Raw genomic sequence first — 21,955 nt, forward strand, 5'->3', positions numbered from 1 at the left:
CCCTTTCATTCCTCTTCTTTCCCACCTTTGGAACAAACTCCCATCTCTTATCTTCCCCCATCCAAAACCACGATCTTTTCTACCCCCCACTAATCCACCCCAAACCCACCTCCTTCAAATTCCCTGCTTTCCTTCCTGAAAGTCCCTGTGGTATCCATCTTGTTTACCCTGTGTACCCCACCCCATCCCTCTCCCTTCCACAGATCTCCTCATGTCTCTGTTCCCCACTGTTTTGTGCTTCCCTCTCCCACCCCTCATCACCTGCTCCCCTTGTTGTACGTTCTGTGTGTTCGCCATCATACGAGCCTCAACATTGTATGGAAAAAAAATCCTTTCTGTCATCAGTACCCCGGTTAGAATAGGTACACCGTATCCCTGCGTGTCGTAAGAGGCGACTAAAAGGGTTGGCGTCAGGAAGGGCATCCGGCCTTAAAAACATCGCCTCAAATGGAAACCATGATGAGTACAACTGATGGGCAGGGTACAGCCCGAAGTACCATGTGGGGGTCCTCACCCCCTCTCGTTAAAACTCAAGGTGGGGAACCCAATCTAAGCAAGGGAGGAATTTTTTTCCATTTATGATGACCAATCGTCTGATGCCCCACGTGGAGATCGGTTTCTGAGGTTTGGTACATGGAATATAGGGACAATGACAGGGAGATCTGGAGAAGTGGTTGAAACATTGGTCAGAAGAAGAGTGGACATATGTTGTGTGCAGGAGACACGGTGGAAGGGAAGTGGTGTGAGAATGGTGAAGGGAAGGCAGGGGCATAAGTACAAGTTTATGTGGCAAGGGTGCCCGGAAGGCATGCATGGTGTCGGTGTCATGTTTTCTGAGGAGTTTGTAGACAGTGTAGTGAGTGTGACTAGAGTGAGTGAAAGGTTGATGATGGTGAGAATCATGATCGGAAATCTCTTGGTGAACGTCATCTCGGGATATGCCCCGCAGGTCGGTCGAAGCGATGAAGAGAAGAACATGTTCTGGTGTGTGATAGAGAAGTTGATGGAGAATGTGAAAGATGATGAAATTGTTGTGGTTGGAACAGACTTGAATGGACATGTGGGAAGGAGTCCAGATGGTTTTGAGGGAGTCCATGGGGGTTATGGATATGGTGTGAGAAATGGAGAAGGTGAAAGGATCTTGGAGTTTGCTGATGGAGCTGATTTGTTGATTTGTAACACTCAATTCCAGAAAGCGAATAATAAGCTTATTACATACACGTCAGATGGGTCGACGACAACAATTGACTACCTGATGGTGCGTCGGCGAGATAGGGGAAACCTCCGGGACACAAAGGTGATCCCAGGGGAGGAGACCGTTTCACAGCACCACCTGGTTGTCTGCGATATAAGGGTGAAAGGTGCGAGGAGAATTCAGCGGGTGAAGTACCAACTGAGGATGAAGGTGTGGAGGTTGAAAGAGGTGACAGTGAAGGAAGCATTAAGAGAGAGGCTGAGTATGGTTGAGGATGATGTGCTTGAGCTTGAAAGTGGTTGGATGTCAATGAAAGATAGTCTATTGGGAGCCGTTGGTGACGCAGGTGGATGGACAAAAGGACCACCGAGGCACTCGGAAACATGGTGGTGGGGTGATGAAGTTGGAAAGACGATTGAAGAGAAGATGAAGAAGTTCAAGGAATGGCAAAAGGCGAAGGGTACGCTGGTAGAAGAGGCAGCGCATGAAAGTTATAAGGAAGCCAAGAAGGCTGCAAAGAAAGAGGTAGCAAAGGTGCAGGGGGCCCATAGGAAAATGTTCGGAGAACTCTTGGATTCGGAAGAGGGTAAGAGAACGGTATTCAGGATTGCAAAGCAGATAGCGAGAGAGAGATTTGATGTGATGGGGGTGAGTTGCTTGAAGGATGAAGTGGGACAAATTGTTGTGGACTCAGATGGAATTAAAGGAAGATGGAAGAGATATATGGAAAGGCTGTTGAATGGAGAAAATGAATGGGATAGAAACATCGAGAGTAACCCGGTTTTAGGACCAGCAGAGAAGATAACTGAGAAGGAAGTTGAGGAAGCTATAAGAGCAATGAAGAGTAGAAAAGCAGGAGGGCCGACGGGAGTTGTGGGAGATATGTTGAAGGCAGCGGGAAGTTGGGGTGTGAAGAGAACGACAGAGATCTGTAATCTGGTGGTGAAAGAAGGCCGCATTCCAGTGGATTGGGAACTGAGTACCCTCGTCCCTCTGTACAAGGGGAAAGGTGACCCTCTGGACTGTGGCTCCTATAGAGCAATAAAGTTATTGGAGCATGGAATGAAGGTATTGGAAAGGATGTTGGAGAAGAGGATAAGGAAGAAGGTAAAGATTGACGAAATGCAGTTTGGATTTATGCCACGAAGAGGAACGACAGATGCAATTTTTATTGTAAGGCAGTTGCAGGAGAAGTACATGGAGAAGAGGAAGAAGTTGTTTTTTGGGTTTGTTGATCTGGAGAAAGCATTTGATAGGGTTCCACGTGAAGTTATGACATGGGCATTGAGGAAGTTAGGAGTGGAGGAATGGTTGATCAGAGTAGTGATGGCCATGTACGAGAGAGCGCGCACAGCTGTAAGGACGAAGGACGGGAAGAGTGGTGAGTTTGAGGTGAGGGTAGGAGTGCACCAGTGGTAGGTACCAAGTCCACTTCTATTTGTAGTTGTGATGGAGGTGCTGGCTCGGAGGGTAGAGGGTTTACCGTGGGAGCTGCTGTATGCAGATGATCTGGTGTTGATTGCAGAGAGTATGGATGGACTGAAGGAGAAGATGAACAAGTGGAAGGAATGTATGGAGGCAAAAGGTTTGAAGGTGAATATCGGAAAGACGAAGGTGATGGCAAGTGGTAAAGCATGTGGTGAGGTGGAAAGGACTGGGAAGTGGCCGTGTGCTGTGTGCAGGAAGGGTGTCGGAGTGAACTCCATTCAGTGTACAATGTGTGCTGAATGGGTTCATCGAAAATGTAGTGGGGTGAGAGGGTCATTAACCAGTGTGGCAGCTACATTCAAGTGTAAGGTGTGCATCGAGGGAGCAGCAGATGAAGGAATTGTTGAGTTGGATCTCGGAGATGGTGTGAAGCTGGAAGGGGTGAAAACATTTTGCTATCTCGGAGACATGCTGAATGGAGAAGGTGGATCAGACTCTTCGACGGTTGCTAGAGTGAGATGTGCATGGAAGAAGTTTCGGGAACTGAGGGGCGTGCTGACAAAGAGGGGAGTGTCGTTGAAGCTGAAGGGAAAGGTGTATGCTACATGTGTGAGGAGTACGATGATTTATGGGAGTGAGACATGGGTACTGAACATGGAGCAGCAACAAAGGCTGGAAATGCGAATGGTTCGGTGGATGTGTGGAGTATCGTTGAGAGAGAGGAAGACAAATGATGACTTGCGGAAGATGATGGGAATATAGTTTGTGATGGATGTTGTGAAGAGAAACAGGTTGAGATGGTTGGGTCATGTGTTGAGGAAGGATGAAAGTGACTGGGTGAGAGGAGTGTTGGAAATGAGTGTAGTCGGAAGTAGAGGACGGGGAAGACCGAGAAAAACTTGGCTTAAGGTGGTGGAAGAAGAAATGTGGGTAAGGGGATTAAGAAGGGGAGATGCAGAAAATAGGGTAAAGTGGAGAAGGTTGTCATGGGGCCCGCAAGGCTAACCCCCGCTTTAGCAGGGAAAATGGCCTTTAAATGCGTGTTTGTGTTTGTTGTCATCAGTACCAGTTTCACATATTCTGCTCAGAGTTTTGCATCCAGTGCCTGCTGTACCATGAATTTCAGTTGCAATCTGCTGCATGTAATAGCCTTCACTCTTCAATACTTTGATGTCTATAAGCATGTCATGTGATATTTCCTTCCCAAGAGCCACAGTATTTACCACACATTCAACACACCACAATATGACATCACCGCCGATAATTATACACTCCTACTGCAGGTGTAGCACTTTCTGATTGCTTGCATGAGAACCAATCAGTGTACTATATCAACACTCAAGAAGGATGTCAAATGAACCCACCTATTTACTTCCATCGTCTGCCATTGGAAGAGATTCCATCTCTTGAATTTCTAGATCTCACCATCAGGCATGAACTCTTCTGGGCTGACCATACAACAAAGTTGGCCACTAAATCGGCCACAGACTAGGCATTGTCTCAATCTTCCAAGCAATTCCTTGGAAAATCAGAACTACTCAACCTGAAAGGCCTTCATCCACAGCTTAATGAAGTACTGTACTGCTCTCCCCGATGCCCTGGAGACCCAGCATCAAATCCATCTCTCTGGGAATCTATGATATCTAAAGCTCTCAACCATGATGAGAAAAAAAAGTACAAGGCCTGTTGCTCTAGCATCACTGACAGGTTGGTGGCCTCTGTTTTCCATATCTCTCCTCCAGTCTAGTTCCCTCTGCTCTCTCAGCCATCTAAACCTCCCCAACTCCCCAAAACACATGTTCTTCCGGTAATGCTCACATATTTAAACTCCCAATGTCCAGCCTTAATGCCCAGCTCCACTCCTTTGTTCCTCTTATATTTTGCCTGGCCCATCAGTGGGATACAAAACGTAAACTGATCATGCCTGGTGGAGGTATGTGCTCTACCAAGTGCCATTCTAGTCTTTAATGTAATGCTTTGCCTGAAAAGCACTCTCTCTGCAGTTGCAGAAACTCCCTACTTTCATACATTTTAAGTCGAATGGGTTCGTTCAACTCTAGAATGCAAGCCTGATACCCTGTGGACACAATAACAATTGCCTCTGCTATAAATCGCATTAACTTAAATATCCTACACTTGCAACTACGAGTACATATCTAGCTTTATCATTGTCGAGACGAAAATGAACACAAGGAACCGATTATATATATATATATATATATATATATATATATATATATATATATATATATATATATATATATATATATATATATATATATATATATATATATATATATATATATATATATATATATATATATATATATATATATATATATATATATATATTAGGGTGCTTCATAATAGGGGGTAAAAAAATAAAAGTATGAATATTCATGCTCCCTGGGTGTGCCTTTGTTCCATTTGACAGTAGAAACATACAAACCAAATATGAAGCAGATTGGAGGATGTTTAGGGGTTCCTCAAGTTGGCACAATATTGTTGAAATTTGCCAAACTGTAACTGACAACTTGCCGTCGAATATGCACAACGCAGTACACTTCACAATTAATACGGTTGTTTGATATTGTCACGGCTGTGGAAATTCGCATTACACCATAAAGGGCCCTCAGGTGAGATATCTCGATAGGTACATGCGTAGTTAGCCCAAACCCGTTGTATAGAGGGAATTTATGTGATCCATTCGGGCTGCGATCCTCCAGTTCGTCGTTTTTCTTTCTCTATCTTTTATTTAAACCAAACAAAAAACGCCAACGATGCTGGTGGGTTTTTCCCGCCATTCTTCCCCGCGCTTGGTGTGAGGGAAGGGGGAAGGGCAGCTCGCCGCCGATTGGTGGATGGACAGCGTGAGGCAGTCAGGGTGAGGGAACGCCCCTTTTCGAGAACCCTCTCGAAGGAGGGTGGAGCCGAAAACGGGGCGGAGCGAAGGGCGGAGCCCCGCGCTATAAAAGACGGACACGGGCGGGGCGCGTTCTCTCTCGCTTCCTCCACTCGCTTCCTCCTCCTCTTCCGCTTCGCTCTTTTGCGTGTGGTTGTCGGTTGGTTGGTTATTTCCTTGTCCCAGTGGGGTGGCTTGAGGTCTCGCTCTCTCACCGACTCGTGGAACTCGCCTCCGTCTGAAGTCGTTGTTGGATCATCGCCGAGCTGTGTCGTCGTGGTCGAGTGTCTCTGCGTCGGTGTGGAGCTCGTGGAACTCACGGAGCCCGTTGAAGTCGAGCTGTGTCGTCGTCGAGTCTGGTCGAGTCGGCAGTGGAGGACGGCGAAGGAGACAGAGCTCGGAGTGGAGGTCGTGGGAGGAGGACTCGACGGCCGCACCAAGGGAAGTCCTTTCTTTTCCTTGGGTTTGTGTAAATGACTGTGGGTGGCGCCTGTCCTTAAAGTAGTATTGTTTTAAGTGTTGGCGTGTGTACGCGTATTCGGTTTTAACTCTTTCTTTGCTTTTTATGTGCATTTTTCTTTTGCTGTGAATAAAGTGCATTCATTGTGTGAACTTGTTCCCCGTTTCACTGCGTCCTTTCCTTCGTTTGAATTTCCATCTTGCATCACGTAAGGGGTTCGTAGTGGGTTTAAAACGCCCGGTAATTAATCGGAACCATCAAGGCCGACGATAACACCGCTCGGTTATCACTGTAGCACGGAACGGACCACTTAAGCGGTTCGTGTCCGGAGTCGGCCTGTGGCGTGGTACGATCGCCCGGTCGACCACTCGCGCAGGTACTTAGGTAGATCGAATTTGGCGAGCAACCCTATCCTGTGGGGGTGGGCAATTGGCACGATCGTGGTGAGGTTAAACCCCCACCTGTGACTAGCTCCCGGCGTTGGTCCGAGAGGGTCACGACAGAATTGTCCGTCCGGTGGGCGACGTGCCACGATTCGAGTTACGTGGCCGTTCGCACGCCGGCGGGTGTGAATTCGCAACAATATTTTCAAAAACCACAGCAGTCATATAGGATGAAAGAATAGTTTTTCCAAGGAGACCTAGATGAGCTTTTTGACATTGCAGTGCAAAATGCCCTCTCCATAATGGACATAATTGTGCCAACTTGAGGAACCCCTAAATATCATGGAATTTTGTTCATTTTTGACCTATAAGTTCTTATGGGGTATTGGAACAAAGGCAAAATCAGGGAGCAGCAAAAATCAAACTTTCATTTTTTTTGGAACACATATATATATATATATATATATATATATATATATATATATATATATATATATATATATATATATATATATATATATATAATTGAGACACTATCAAGAGCTTCAATGCACTGGTGCTGCAGCAAATCACTCTCAAGTGTGTCAAACTAGGAGACAATAAAATGCAAGCAAAAGAAAATAAACAAAAACACATGCAAGTACCTTATGCATGCCGTACATGTTATCTTGAGGGTAACCTCCCACCCCTTGCATCCCCATGGTGTGTGCTCCAGGGGCAGGACCAGGACTAGGGCCCATCATTGGTCCTGGGCTGGGTCCCATCATGGGCCCTGGGCTTGGACCCACCATCTGGCCTGGACTGTGGCCAATCATAGGTCCTGGGCTTAGGCCCATCATTGCGCCAGGTGATGGACCAGGTCCAGGAGAAGGTCCAGCATGTGGAGTCCCAGCCATTCCAGCTTCCCCAGGTGTGGACATTTCACCTTCTGGAAGAAGAAGAATAATAAAAAAAGAAAATCGCAGGATGAACATGGTCTATTCAATGAACAACCTTTAGGAGCAATCTATTTATGTTACAGGCATGGGAGGAGTGCGAAATTGAGAATTTTTTATTCCAAAAAGGAAGAGAAGGAAAGATTATATGAGAGAAAAATAAAGCAGGATGCATACTGGGGTGGAGAGGGCACAGGGTGAGTGGGATGAAAAAAAAATAGAAGAAAAGTGAGAGAAATAAAGATACATGTAGAGAGCAGAAGAGTGGAGGAAATATGGGTAAGAAAAGGAAGAATAACAGGAGAGAGAAAAAAAAGGAGTGAATGAGGGAGTGTGGGAGGATCTGATGAATTCCTTGAAGTTTAATTATAATTTGACACAACTCAAAGTGCAAACAACCATGAGTATAACAAGAGAAAAAGGAAAGAGAAAAAGGAAAGAGAAAAAGGAAAGAGAAAAAGGAAAGAGAAAAAGGAAAGAGAAAAAGGAAAGAGAAAAAGGAAAGAGGAAAAGGAAAGAAAACAAATACACCCATGCGGGTGTGACGGTCAATTCTGCGAGAAAATATATAGCCTCCTGAAGGTAGGGCAGTTTTTGCAAACTTTGAAGTCACGTGACACGAAAAAGAAAGTGAATATCGAAAATCCGGCCCGACAAAATTTAGATATTGCCTTATAGATTCATTTGCTACGATCAAATTCAAGATCGCTTGAGAAATGGCAGAGATAGAATTTGAAAATCGTCATTTTCGCAACTTCAAAGGCCTCGTGACCTTGACCTTCGGTGACCTTGAAAGTCATACCATCGTGTACGTCTCATCGACCTCTATCAGGATCACTAATGACCAGATCTTTCGCTTCAACTTCATTGTGAACGGACGGACGGACGGACGGACGGACCCATATTACCCTCTCACCAATATTATTAGGTCATTGGAAATGACCTAAAAAGGAAAGAGAAAAAGGAAAGAGAAAAATTACCCCCGTGCGGGAGTGACGGTCATCTCTGCGAGAAAATATATAGCCTCCTGAAGGTAGGGCAGTTTTTGCAAACTTTGAAGTCACGTGACGCAAAAACGAAAGCGAATATCGAAAATCTGGCCGACCAAATTTAGATATTGTCCCATAGATTCATATGCCACAATCAAATTCAAGATCGCTTGAGAAATGTAGGAGATAGATTTTGAAAATCGTCATTTTCGCATTTTTTGCCAACTTTGAAGTCACGTGACATGAAAACGAAAGTGAATATAAAAAATCCGGGCCGACAAAATTTATATATTGTCCCATAGATTCATATGCCACAATCAAATTCAAGATCGCTTAAGAAATGTAGGATGAGATAGATTTTGAAAATCGGCATTTTCGCATGAAAAGTCATTGTCGCATTTTTTGCCAACTTTGAAGTCACGTGACATGAAAACGAAAGTGAATATCGAAAATCCGGCCTGATCAAATTTAGATATTGTCCCATAGATTCATATGCCACAATCAAATTCAAGATCGGTTGAGAAATGGCGGAGGAGATAGAATTTGAAAATCGTCATTTTCGCAACTTCAAAGGCCTCGTGACCTTGACCTTGAAAGTCATACCATCGTGTACGTTTCATCGACCTCTATCAGGATCACTAATGACCAGATCTCCCGCTTCAACTTCATTGTGAACGGACGGACGGACGGACCGTCACCTCTCCTCTCAACACCAATATTATTAGGTCATGCTCGAAGAGATGACCTAAAAAGGAAAGAGAAAAAGGAAAGAGAAAAAAGAAAAAAAGAAAGAGACAGAGAAGAAGAAAGAGAAAAAGAAAGAGAAAGAATTTTTTTTTTTAGAATTTGAACCTCGTTTATTGATCCACAAAAAAAAAAAAAACATTGGAAAGAAAAGAAAATAAACCAATGTGACCCGCAGGGTGACCTGTATCTTGCCAAAAGGTGACCACGTGTGACTTCTTTAAGGTCACACTGAGGTGAACAAAGCTGCTATCCACCAGGCGCGACTCCTTGAGGAATATCTGCCTACGAGAGAATCCGATGAGAATCGTTCTAGAGTAACGATGAAAAATATGCGTTTGCCTCATAACGTCACCAAATGACGTCATAATGTCTGAAGCTTGACATATCTAGAAAGCACTCATCGAGGTGTTCAATTTGAGGTAATACACACTATGGTTCCTAAAACTTGAAAATTTGACCTTGGGGTCAAATATGTTTGACCTGAGGCGCTAACCATGAAAGTCAAGGCCAATCGCCACCAAAAATTAATCAGCCCGGCACCAGACCATGAACTATATTCCCATGAAGTTTGAAGACAATCCGATCAAAATTACTCAAAAAATAAGGGTTTCGTCGACTCCCCTGATTTGCGACAAAGTGACCTTGACCTTCAAAATTGTATGCGCTGAAAGGGACCTCTATAGGCCTCTGATATGCGAAGTTACAAAAATTTTCCAATGATAACTGTGCTCTGCAGAATTATTTATAAGTGATTACAGACAAAAATAAATAAAAAAATAAAATAAATAAAAAAATAAAAAAATAAAATAAAAAAAACATAAAGCTGACTAACATATCTTGCAAAAACTTCGTTTTGGCAAGATAAAAAGGATACATAAAAAAATAACAAAAAACAGAGGAAGAAAAGAGAGAAGAGGAAAGGTGAAATTTTTCATAAACAATTACAAGGTCATTACCAAATCTAATTTATCCACAAAACACAAAACTTTGCCACAGCACCATTTTCTCTCAAAAACATTTACATTGTCCGTACTTAAATAATGGTTAAATTCCAGGGAAAGTCTTGCTGCCACAAAACCTCTGAAAATCGACATGACATCAGATCGATAACCATCGTCAATTTGAATTTTCCTAGATTTATAGATAGCATATTTTGCAACAGCAACCAGGAAATTGAGGAGAACTCCAGAGTCCATGCAAGGGGGCTTAAAAGGCACCCCAAACACAAAAACGTGTGATGTAAAAGGACAAAGACAGTTTACAAAAATAATCTGAAAGCAAACAGAAGAGAGGTTTTAATCTTATGCATTGCACGTAAGCATGGAAGAGATCCTCCTTGTGTTCGCAGAAGGGGCAAGTAACTTGTACCGAATTATTGAAATGGTGTACGAGAGTGTTGGAAGGGAGAGCCCAATGTGCTAATCTCCATTGTAATCTCCAATGTGCTAATCTGTCAATAGGCCATAGATAGGTAATGTATACATCACAGGCCACAGTGGGCCTGAAGGACATCCGGCTCCGAGCCGTTCTGACCACATTGCTATACGCGTTGATCCGAAGGGGGATGATTCGGTTTGTCTTTGTCTCGAGAGGTCATGGATCCCAAATTTAGTTACTAAATGAAAGGGGGGGTGGAGGGGGATGTTCACTGCTCAACTGAAATGGGGGAGGCACCTTAATTTCGGGAAAGGCCAGCCGAAAATCCTCCACAATACCGACACCTTCCCAGCCAATGTTTAGCAGTCTAAATGTCGGAACCACAATTCAGACAATTTGGTCCACAAGTCAGATAGATCTGCAACCAAGGCTTGTTGCAACTGAGCCAGCCGATTTCCACCGAGATCCAGATGAATCTCTGAGATCGCACACCTTGTTGACTCGTCCTCGTATAAATTTCTTGATCAAGGCCTTCCTCTGAGGGATCCCTGGGAGAAAACGGTTGTAAAATAAAGGTTCCTGGAGGAACATTCGACAATTGTAAGCTTCAGCTGACCGGTGGACGCCAAAGCCCTTCATCCTCCGGCCTGTTGCAGCAAAAAAAGCAAAGGGATGCCATGGCAGCTGCTCAGTGAACAGCAGTTTATGCACAGATTGTAAGCGAAAGGCCACAACTCGGCCGGTGATGTCCATAACACCTTGGCCACCCTCCTTCCGGCGGGAGTGCAGTACAGCAGGCCGGAGCCAGTGGTAGCCACTCCAAAAGAAATTAACCATTGCTCGCTGGATGGCAAGGATTCGTTCTTTGGGTGGCTGCAAAGCAACGGCTTTATGCCATAACCTAGCTGTTATTAGGTTGTTGATGACAAGACTGCGTCCTCTGTATGATAGAGATCTGCAGAGTCCTTCCCATGTTTTTAATCAACACGTAATCTGTTCTAACACACCTTCCCAATTTTTCAATTTTTCAATTCCATCTCCATAACGTAAATAGTTTACCAAGATAAACTCCGAGGTATTTAACCCCATAAAATCTCCGTGCTATGTTCTGTGGGAGAGAAGGTGGCGGTATTGAGGAGAGATTTTTGTGACCACACCATAGGGCTGTACTTTTGTTCCAATTTACCTCACCAGAGGAGGCTGCGGAGAATTTTTCCAAACATTGTGGCCAAAACGGAAATACTATTTGGGCCCCTAATTGAAACGCAAACGTCATCAGCATAAGCAGTCAGCACAAATTTTGGGCCTTCTACACCCTCCTCATCCTAGGGCATTCGCTGCCTGATGCAGGACAACAGTGGTTCAAGGGCGATTGCATTCAACAGCCCCGAAAGGGGACAGCCTTGATGAATACCTCGTCAAAAAGGAAAGGGAGAGCATAGCCTGTTTTTCACTTTCAGCATGCAGTATCAGTACACAAAAGTTTCACATAGGAGATGAAATATTCTCCAAAACCCATCCCTTTAAGGACAGAAAAAGGTATTTATGATCCACACGATTAAAAGTTTTCACTTGATCAATGAACAGTAGCCCATGATTATCACGCAAGTAATTATCACAAGGAAGACTATCTCTTACGAAAAAGATGTTATCATGAATAGATCTTCCCGGTACACAATAAGTCTGGTCCGGGTGTACAACAGAATCAACTTCAACTTTCACACGATTAGCAAGGACCTTAGAGAAAATCTTATAGTCTGCGCACAATAACGACACAGGCCGCCAGTTTTCAACTTTTTGAAGATCCCCGGTTTTTGGTAGTAGACACACAACTGCTCTCCTACACGACAATGGCAGCTCTCCAACATAAATGCTTTCCTCGAGGACATTTAACAACTCAGGTCCAACAAGCTTCCAAAAAGTCTTGTAAAATTCTCTGGGTAGGCCATCAATCCCGGGGAGCTTTCCATCTTTTAAGCTTCGCATGGCTGCTTCATGTTCCTCGGCCAAGTTTGAGGAGTCATGCGCTCGTTGCTGGTCCTCTTCAACCTTGGGAAATCCAGCAATCAGTTCCTGTATCGCATCATTTTCCACGCTGTGAGGGGAGTAAAGGTTGGAGTAGTAATCTTTAAAGACACCTCTTAGTCCTTGCTGAGAGGTTATTAAGGTCCCATTTAAAGTGAGTAGGCCATGGATTTGTTGCATCTTTTTGGTTGAGTTCTCCAAATTGAAGAGCTCTTTGTCTGGCACGTCCAAAGTCAGGTTACTCATCCGCATTCGTATCAGGGTACCCATTGCCCTTTGCTTAACCATATCAGCTAGCAATGTTCTCTTTGTCCACAGCAACTGATCTCGTGTGTCCTTTCCAGCATCATCATTATTTTGCTCTTGGGAAACAATTTCAGATTTTAACGCATCAATTGAGTGAGATTGCATCTTAGTGATGTATAAACTATATTGCTGGCAGAAAGATTTTATTTGGGATTTTGCAAGGTCCCACCACAACCGGAGGTTAGCGTGCTCAGGCTTGGAGGTGCAGAGTTTTTCCCATACAGCCTTAAAACAATCCTTAAATTTTTTTAGCACTTAAGAGGTGTGTGTGAAGAGTCCAATTTTCCACTACATCTGATGACAAGGGTAATTTAAAGGACAACACAACTAAACGATGATCTGTGAAACCAGTTGGTAGAATTTGGGATGTCGTCACAACATTTAACATTGGCTAATTAACATATATATATATATATATATATATATTTTTTTTTTTTTTTATATTTAACATATCAAGTCTTGTCCTTGATATGAAGCCATCTTGGCATCTGCACCATGTATAGCTACGCAACCGTGAGTTTTGTAGTCGCCACACATCCTTAAAACGACATTTATTAATGATATTCTCCAACCCCTTAGTGGAGGCTGCATGGGGTTCATGACCATTCCTATCAACTTCTGGGTGAATTGTACAATTCAAATTTCCAGCAAAACAAATAAATGCGGATGAGTCTTGGTCTTTAATGAAATCTCACAGTAAAGGAAATAAATTTTTCCTTTCTTTCAGGTCACTCGGAGTGTAAACATTTACCACCACTATTGTTTGGCCATTGCACAGAAACTCGGCCGATATGAGGTGTCCTTTACATATTTATTTAAACGAAACCTGCTGTACCGGAAGCTTGTGGCTTAAACAAATAGCTACACCGGCCTTGGGTGTAGGAAACCTGCTTAAGAACCACTGTCCTCTAAAAAGTTTTCCCCACGCAGCTGCAAGGGTGTTTGTAGCATGGGTCTCCTGTAATAGGATAATGTCAGCTTTTATTTTCTCAAAGGTTTGAATTCTCCATAATGGGGCACGACCCCCATTAATGTTCAGGGTTGCAATCTGTAGCTCTGTCATTGGAGAAACTTGGCACTTCAAAAACCTTCTGCCTGCAGTTCTTTGTTTGCTTGTGTCGCAGCTTTCCTGAGACTCTGAAATTGAGGTTCAGAAAATTCTGCAAAGTCATTCCTTTGTACCATCTGCTTTGCAGTCACAATGAAAGCCCTGATATCAGGAAAATGGTCTCTAATTTGGACATTGCGTCGCCGAAAGTTTCCGCTCAGGAAAAGAACAATATCTTCCTTAGATATTGTGGTTTGTTCACCTTTCCCATGAATTACGCCTTAAGTTTCACTTGAGTAGGAGGACATCCTCCCAGAAATGGCACCTGTGTCATCGTCGTCATCTGATTGTAATTGGATTATCGATTCCTCTTCTCTTCCAGCAGCAGTACATTCTTCCTGTTGGCATTGCAGAGAGCTCTGCCCTATCGTTACTATCCGTTTTTAAATAGTTTTCCTTTTTATCATTGTGTGTGCGACACTGACTGTTGTCCTCAAGAGTAGGTCTTTTCCCCCTCATGTACGCGAGCGTTGTTCGGAGTTTTATCTCCTTCAACATGAGCAAGCAGTGGAGCCTCGTTTCCAAACAGCACCTCACCGCCTAACTCATCTTGTGAAGGCTTATCAAGATTATTCCCCATCTGTACTATGAAAACTTTGCCGCTTTTATTCGCACCTTCAGTGCTTCGGCAGGAGCATTTCAAAACCCTCCTCGAAACAGTATCCATAACCTGCTCCTCATCAATAAAAAAACCCTTCCGGAGCTTGCAGCCCCTCTCCCGTTTCGACTTGGTCATTATCAGTACCATCTTTGGACATAACTGAGCGTCTTGGTGTGGATCCTTTTTCTATAAGTGACTCACGTACAGAGTCCGCCATAACAGCCGCGGGCGGGAGGGGCGATCCTGCTGCCGCAGTCACGGGGGACCAGGTCCAGCAGCAGCAGCAGCAGCAGCAGCAGCAGCAGCAGCAGCAGCAGCAGCAGCAGCAGCAGCAGCAAATGTTCTTTCACCATCAGGACAATGGTACTTGGTGTGACCATATGCACCACAGCCGGAGCAGGTTAAGGTCTCCATCATTGCGAAAATCCTATAATCGTGTTCTGCCACTTTAAAACTCAAGGGGATATTCAGCTGCGTTGCGCCATCTTTTAACACGACATTGCAGAACCGCTTGAACGATTCTATACGTTTCAATTTATCGTTCCTCGTGTGCAAGGGAACCGTGACAATTCTACACACGTGACAAATTAGGTGCCATAATCACCTAACTTCTTGATGAATTACTTCGTTCGATATGAAAGGCGGCACATTGCTCAGCATTATTTTTGTAGCGGGAGCGTCCATTGACGAGACCGGAACAAACGTTTCGTCATCTCCCAAAAATAAACCGTTTTGCACAACCATGTCAACAAAACACGTTTGTGAAACAAAAAAAACACAACCTTGTGGCTCATTTTAGAGGTAGCACAAATATTTTCTACACCTATTTGTTCTCCAATCTTGAGAATATCATACATTAAAGCACCTTAGGGGGGGAACGAAGCACAGGCCGTGCTTAAGTGATAACCCCTCATGGGCAACATGGCCATTGAAGGTGCTTCGATTTTTACTTACACTCGCCATGTTTCAAATAAACAAGTATATAAAGAAAAAAAAATGGTAATATGGTTCTAATTAGAACTAAGAGAGCAAAAAAAAAACTAACAATAACAAGAGGAAGAACCTCAAAAAAAAGCGAGGTAACCACCAAAGGTGATTAATATCAATAACAAGGCGGTAGGTGACATGGCTGCTCGCTCTAGATGGAAAGCTGGCCGACGCGACTAGCTGATATTCATGTTCATGCTATCAATCAATTTAGCACAATAAATATGATTATCACAGCCCTCTTAGTTTGCGCCCAGAAACCCGCCTTGTTAAATTTCAGGCATGTTTCCAAAGAGACTCCAACAAATGGCAGCCCTGGTAATTCCATTTATCTTTTCGCTAAAGATTTTATTTTTTTTATATGATGCTGTAAGACATTCTCCTTGGGCACAAAAAAACAGGTCCCTCGGAGGTCCAGTTTCGGAGGTATTAGTTTTTTGTACAGTCCACAATAAGTGTACGATGTACGATAAAGTATTTTCGCTGTTGCTAAGCAACGGAGGTGTGCATAGCAACCATTCATTTTTGTGTACATGCGAGCCACATTGTACACATTTCACCCAAGTTTCATCAAAATCAGACTCTTTCTCTTAGAGATATTCGCAATTAACCATTTCTGAAATGTTCAACATTTACTCGCCCAAATCCTATCTCCTCCTACAAATATTTTTTGTTATGGCTGCAAATTGGCATGAAGGGAGCGAGATAGATTGCGCACAGAACTCTAAGCTTCGATTTTTTTTTTCGATTTTTTGACCACTTTAAAGGGCTGTTGCTATGCCGTTGCTAGGGCCCGGGGTCCCTTATTCGAAAGCACACGATTTCCAGAAATATTGGTACTACCTACCAAATTTCATTGGAATAGCTTGAGTGGTTTAGCCCCTCGGCTTGACCAAAGTTTCGCGGACAGACAGACGGATGGAAATGTCCAGAATAAGGATGCTCTAAGAGCAGCCAATAATATCCGACCGCACTGTCTATCCCCCCCTCTCACTCAGATAGACAAGACAAGACAAGAACACCAGCAAGAAAAACACCATCAAATGGACAATAGAGAAGGGAAGGGAGAAAAGAGAAAGCAACACAAAGCTCCACACGTACCGCCAGAAACTGAGCAACAGCACCCTGCGATTGCACGTGCGTGCCAAAGCGAGCAACAGCTGTGTAAAGTGAGAGAGAAGGAGAGAAGGAGAGAGAAAGACAGAAATATGATGTGAAATGGGAGGAATGCAATGCCTCTCCCAGTGAAAAGGAAGCTATATTTTGAAGGGATTACACACAAGGAAGAACACAGATGCTAAAGAACATTGGGCCCATCATGCCTGTGCCATATCAGTACCTTTGAAATTCAGTCTAAAAAAAAAAAAGAAAAAGGTAACAGTGGTGGTGGAGGAGAAAATTTGGGAGGAAAAAAAGTGGTGGGGAGCTCGTGAGAGAGGAGATTCAAATGGAAAGTGGGATTGGGAATGATGGAGGATTGAAAGGAATACATATGACAGACAAGACATCACCCTTCACGACGTTATTGAGAAAACGTATATTATATAATTTTCATCAATTGCTGAATATCAAGAGAGTATAACATGTTTACAACACCCACAGATCATACAATCCAGTCCTGAGTTACCTACGTTTTCAACTGATGTCCCTGTACCCCCATTTGAATCAAAATGTCCATCCAAAGCTATTTTAAACCGATCTCCTGTCAATGCTGCGACCAAATTCCCAAGAAGACCATTCCATACATTATTAATTATAGTACATGTGAAACACCCTGCCTCATATCCATCCAAACTAAAAATTCAAACTCAACTCTCTGTCAGCCAGTCCTCATATGTTAGTCCACAAAAGCCCAGGAATCAAGCTGGTAGCTCCATGATAAACCCCATCTACGAGATCAGAGCTCCGATTTTTCTCAGATATGCGTGACCAAACTGGACACATCAATCTCGGTGAGGCTTCATTCAATATCTGTATAATTACAAAGGTAAAACTCGACCTCTTTTAATCTATAAAAGGCTTACAGATAAAACAGGAAGTAGTACTCTATTGAACTACAGATAAAGGCCTTGTAGGCCTTTAGGAGTAGTTATGATTTTTCAAGTAATGACTGAGAACAACAAAGGATGCAAAGGAAGTCGGGGATAGCTTTGGAGACCAGCTTTGCAATATGGTGAGCTCATGAGAGGCATTGTTGATGGCAAGGCCCGAGAAGTTCAAGTCGGTGAACCATTTCCAGTGGCTGACCATGGAAATAGACATGTGGATTCATATGAAGCCCTTCAGGCATGACATGGTGGGTCTCCGACATTTGCAAGTATTGAATTTCGACATATTCCATTTCACAGACCAGCATCTAATCAATTGCACATTAGCAGAGGGAGGCACAGCTGCTATCTGGCCGTCAATGGAATGGAGATATTGTACTACGTAATGTGGTCTCATCTCCATCTCAGACAGAGTCTGCAATGATGGTGCTTGAGGTGAGGGAGGGGATTGAGGGGAGCATACACCAGAGACTGACTTGACAAGGTGCCATCACAACTTTGAGGAAGGTGATTGGTTGGAGTGTTCCACCTTGACATATGCAGGACATTTTCTGGCTTGCGTAAGGATGGACACACTTTTTGAGCCTCAGACAGAGACAGAGACAGAGACAGAGACAGAGACAGAGACAGAGACAGAGACAGAGACAGAGACAGAGACAGAGACAGAGACAGAGACAGAGACAGAGACAGAGACAGAGACAGAGACAGAGACAGAGACAGAGAGAGTTTGTTGAAATATTCCAAATCACAATCAATATTAGGTGCTGTGGAAGTGACAGCCTGTTCCTTTCGTAAGAGGGTGGACCTTTCCAGTTTGTTTGAGTGAAAAGACATTCTGTGGCATTCAGGTTGCTCACTCACTACAGTCAGAGACATGTGGGCTTTGACAACAACCAGATTGGAGGAGCCAAGTGTGGCAGAAGAACAGGAGAGGTTTGATGGAAAGTTAGTCATTACCAGGTCCAGGTGGGAAGACGTAAAAGTTGCAGAAATCTGAGTTGGGAAGTTTAAAGATCGAGTCCGACCCACAGAATTGCACATCACCTTCACTGCAATGCGACGGCTGGTTGTTCCAGAGAATCTAGCTGACACCCAGATTACTGGCATGGTGGCAGTTGTACTTCCTGCAGATAAGGGACGGAGAGTTGGGATGGATAGCAATGAGTTGATTCAAGTTATAACAAATATTGGTATATAGACAATCAGCATCTTTAGTGGACATTGCACCACTAGCTAGTGGGGCAGATAACAGCAATGTTTGAGAGGAATCGTGCAAATGATGATACAAGCATCAAATTTGGCACATTTGTTCTCAAGGGGATTCTAATCAAATCTACCCGATTGGCCATTTGAAAATCCAAATTTTTCAAAATTTGGATTTTCAAATGGCCAATCGGGCAGAGTTGATCAGAAAGCCCTGCAGAGCAGAAATGTCAAATTTGATGCTTGTATCATAATTTGCACGATTTTTCTACTATCTACTACACTAACACAAACATTGAATGTTTGGAAGAAGTATACTGTACATGCTTAAGTGCATTCCAGAGGACTAAGAGGAGTTGGCATCGACAATGTATTGTGAGGAATGGAGTTCTCAAGATCGATTGCAACACCACTACTGGCATGGGTGTGGGACCTGTCGAAACAGGTGAGAATAGCCAGGGAGAGACACAGGAATCAGACATACTATGAGAGGAACATTTCCATTAGGCATACGATTTATGGAGCAGAAACAGCATCCTGAATATAATAATCGGTAATATTAGTCGGGAGTCTTCTGCTTATCCGTAATACTATTCCTAACCATCCGACTCAGTCACCTTCATCTCTCTCCTGCTTTGCACCTGACTGCAATATATTTACTACATGCATTTACAACTTCAAGGTTAACCGATCCTCTGACACTGATTGCCACATTAGCCTGACCCCATCTCACAGTAACTCTTAACAGTAGCCTTGATCGCACGATTCTGAAGTCACTTGTCCCTAAGTATTCACCTAATTCCACAGTATATGGCTTATTACACAACAACAGGTGTAACACCCCTCTGCTTTGTATATTTATTTACAAACTGGCTTAAATAGCAATCTTGGACAAAATATAGAAATACTTCCTCTGTTTATCTTTCTCCTTCACCTGGACCCAATCAATACCAGGCATTCGAGGCAAGGGCAAGTTAACCCTCTCCCCTTCCCCTTCCCCTTATAATCATCTCACTGCCCTTTCCACCTACCTTTCTCATTATTTTCAGAGATTTTTATCCTGCTCTTCTTCGCTCACTTGAAGAGTCCTGTAAGAACATCCGATAACTACCTTTCTATCCTTACTGGTCCCTCATCTTTTCCCACACAGAATCCTCCATCTCAATTCCCAGTTTTAATATCATCTTTTTCTATTGATACAATCCTTTTTCTTTCCCAGATTGCTACTACTCCTTTTTAGCTCACCAGGAACATAGTTCCAGGGAGCTTATGGGTTGACCCGTCGTCCGTCCGTCAGTCCATCCACAAACACTTGCAACTACACACACAATTTTGATGAAACTTTACCATAACCTTCATCACCCGGTATGTACCAAAGTTTGTTCACAGCAATAAAATAAATAAATAAAAATCGGACTTTGAGGGGGTCTACAGAGGGAGTTTTCCGGGGGGGCACCCAAAAGGAGGTATTTGCTTTCTTCTCAAAAACGACACACAATTCCGATGAAACTTGACTGCAACTTTCATCACCCACTATGTACTTAAAGTTTATTCACGACATTAAAATAAATAAATAAAAAATATCGGGGTCTCGGGAGGTCTAAGGGGGGGGCTAAATATGTACTTGCTTCCTTCTCCAAAACTACACACACAATTTTGATGAAAATTGACTACAACTTTCATCACCCACTATGTACTAAAGTTTATTCACGACATTAAAAAAAAAAAATTTTAATACCGGGGTCTAGGGAGGTCTAAGGGGGGGCTACATATGTATTTGCTTCCTTCTCCAAAACCACACACACAATTTTGGTGAAACTTGACTACAACTTTCATCACCCACGATATACAAAAGTTTGTTCACGGCATTAAAAATAAAATTGGGGTCTGAGGGGGTCTACAGGGGGAGTTTAGGTGGGGGTTGCTCTCCACCCCCCCCCACTCCCAAAATATGTATTTGCTTTCTTTTCTGAAACTACACAAACAATTTCAATGAAACTTGACCACAACCTTCATCACCCATGATGTACTCAAGTTTGTTCACAGCGTTTAAAAAACATAAAATTAAAATCCGTGTCTAAGGAGGTTTACTGTGTAGGGGGGGGGGGTTGTTCCCCAAAATAGGTATTTGCTATAACATTGGTTCATTGGTACATTCTGCCGATTCTGTCCCACATTGACTTCTTCCTCAGCATCATTGTTCTACCAGGTGAGCACCCAGGAGTATTGCCCCTATTTTTTAGAATTTCTTTCTTTCGAGGAGCGAGGTAGAACTGACAATGAAACAAACATCAAGGGAATGAACAAACAGGATAAGAGAGAATGGAGGAGGTGAGGAAACAATAAAACTAGCAAGTAATATGGTTAGGTTCGGAAAGGTTAATGGGGGTTAAAAAAAAATATTTTAAGATTATGGGACGAAATTAAGGATGCCAAAAGATGGTGGTGCACTATTATTTTCTCAAAAACAACTCTTTTAAAAGAGTTAGACTTTGTGTGCCATCAATGGTAAAATAAGGACCATGAATTTTCTCAAGCAAATATTGACGGGACGCATGCCATTGCCGTGAGAGAAAAAGGTAAGTGGCATTTTGGGGACGAGCTCTTCAAAACAAGAGAGAACTAGAGTTCATAGAACACCTTACCCCATGCAATGTTGAGAAACAAGGACGTGGGTCTGCGAGCTGCAGATTTGATTGGTCAAAATGATGTAAAATCCCATAATATTTTGTCCAAGTACTGCTTAACGGAAGGGTTTTGAAAGTGCCGAAAAGCCGATTTCTGTTATACGGTGTTCAAGTACATAATTGCATTGAAATAAAATTAAGATTTTATAGGTTGTAGAGGAAAAAAAAATTCAGAAGTTTACCGCCATTGATGCAGCATCTTTTACACCACCTTATTTAGCACGTTACATTAGTTCTTCATTTGGTACCTGTTTGTGTCCTTTACGACGTCTTTAAAAACAGTAAGTTTCCTGTTTGGAATGACTTTCAATTTCGTTTGACTGCCAGGCAGGCAGGCAGGCAGGCAGACAGACAGACAGACAGAGTAAAACAATCGTATCCGTGTCTGAAGGAAGCGGTGCAGTTTAAAATAAAAACATAAAATGTCTGTTTGTGTGCATGGGTACGTGGGCACACATGGCAAAACTGCAAACGTCAACTTGCGACTGGTTACCCTCGTACGGAGGGTTAGAAAGGTTCTTCGTAATTTTTGACAGACGGACGGACAGATGAAAGGACATACTACACATTGAAG

General features: G+C 43.2%; 1 protein-coding gene across 6 annotated transcripts in view; it reads right to left on the reverse strand.

The window, feature by feature from the left end:
• SMARCA4 (SWI/SNF related BAF chromatin remodeling complex subunit ATPase 4) overlaps positions 1–21,955 on the reverse strand; it is a 186,753-nt gene that overhangs the window by 159,382 nt on the left and 5,416 nt on the right. For 4 of the 6 annotated variants that reach the window (XR_015050977.1, XM_085853449.1, XM_085853454.1 and 1 more), the window contains one exon: positions 7,013–7,296. The exons of 1 other annotated variant lie outside the window; for it this stretch is intronic. Coding sequence is in view for 4 of the 5 variants with exons in the window: in XM_085853449.1 (XP_085709575.1) it covers positions 7,013–7,296 (284 nt within the window). In the remaining variant the exon portion in view is untranslated. Of the gene's footprint in view, positions 1–7,012; positions 7,297–18,535; positions 18,616–21,955 lie in introns of all 6 variants that reach the window. One more of the 6 variants, XM_085853459.1, reaches the window with a different exon arrangement.

This window comes from Eptatretus burgeri, chromosome 2, assembly GCF_056783735.1.
Source record: "Eptatretus burgeri isolate ZD-2024b chromosome 2, Ebu_testis_v1, whole genome shotgun sequence".
Lineage (NCBI taxonomy): Eukaryota > Metazoa > Chordata > Myxini > Myxiniformes > Myxinidae > Eptatretus > Eptatretus burgeri.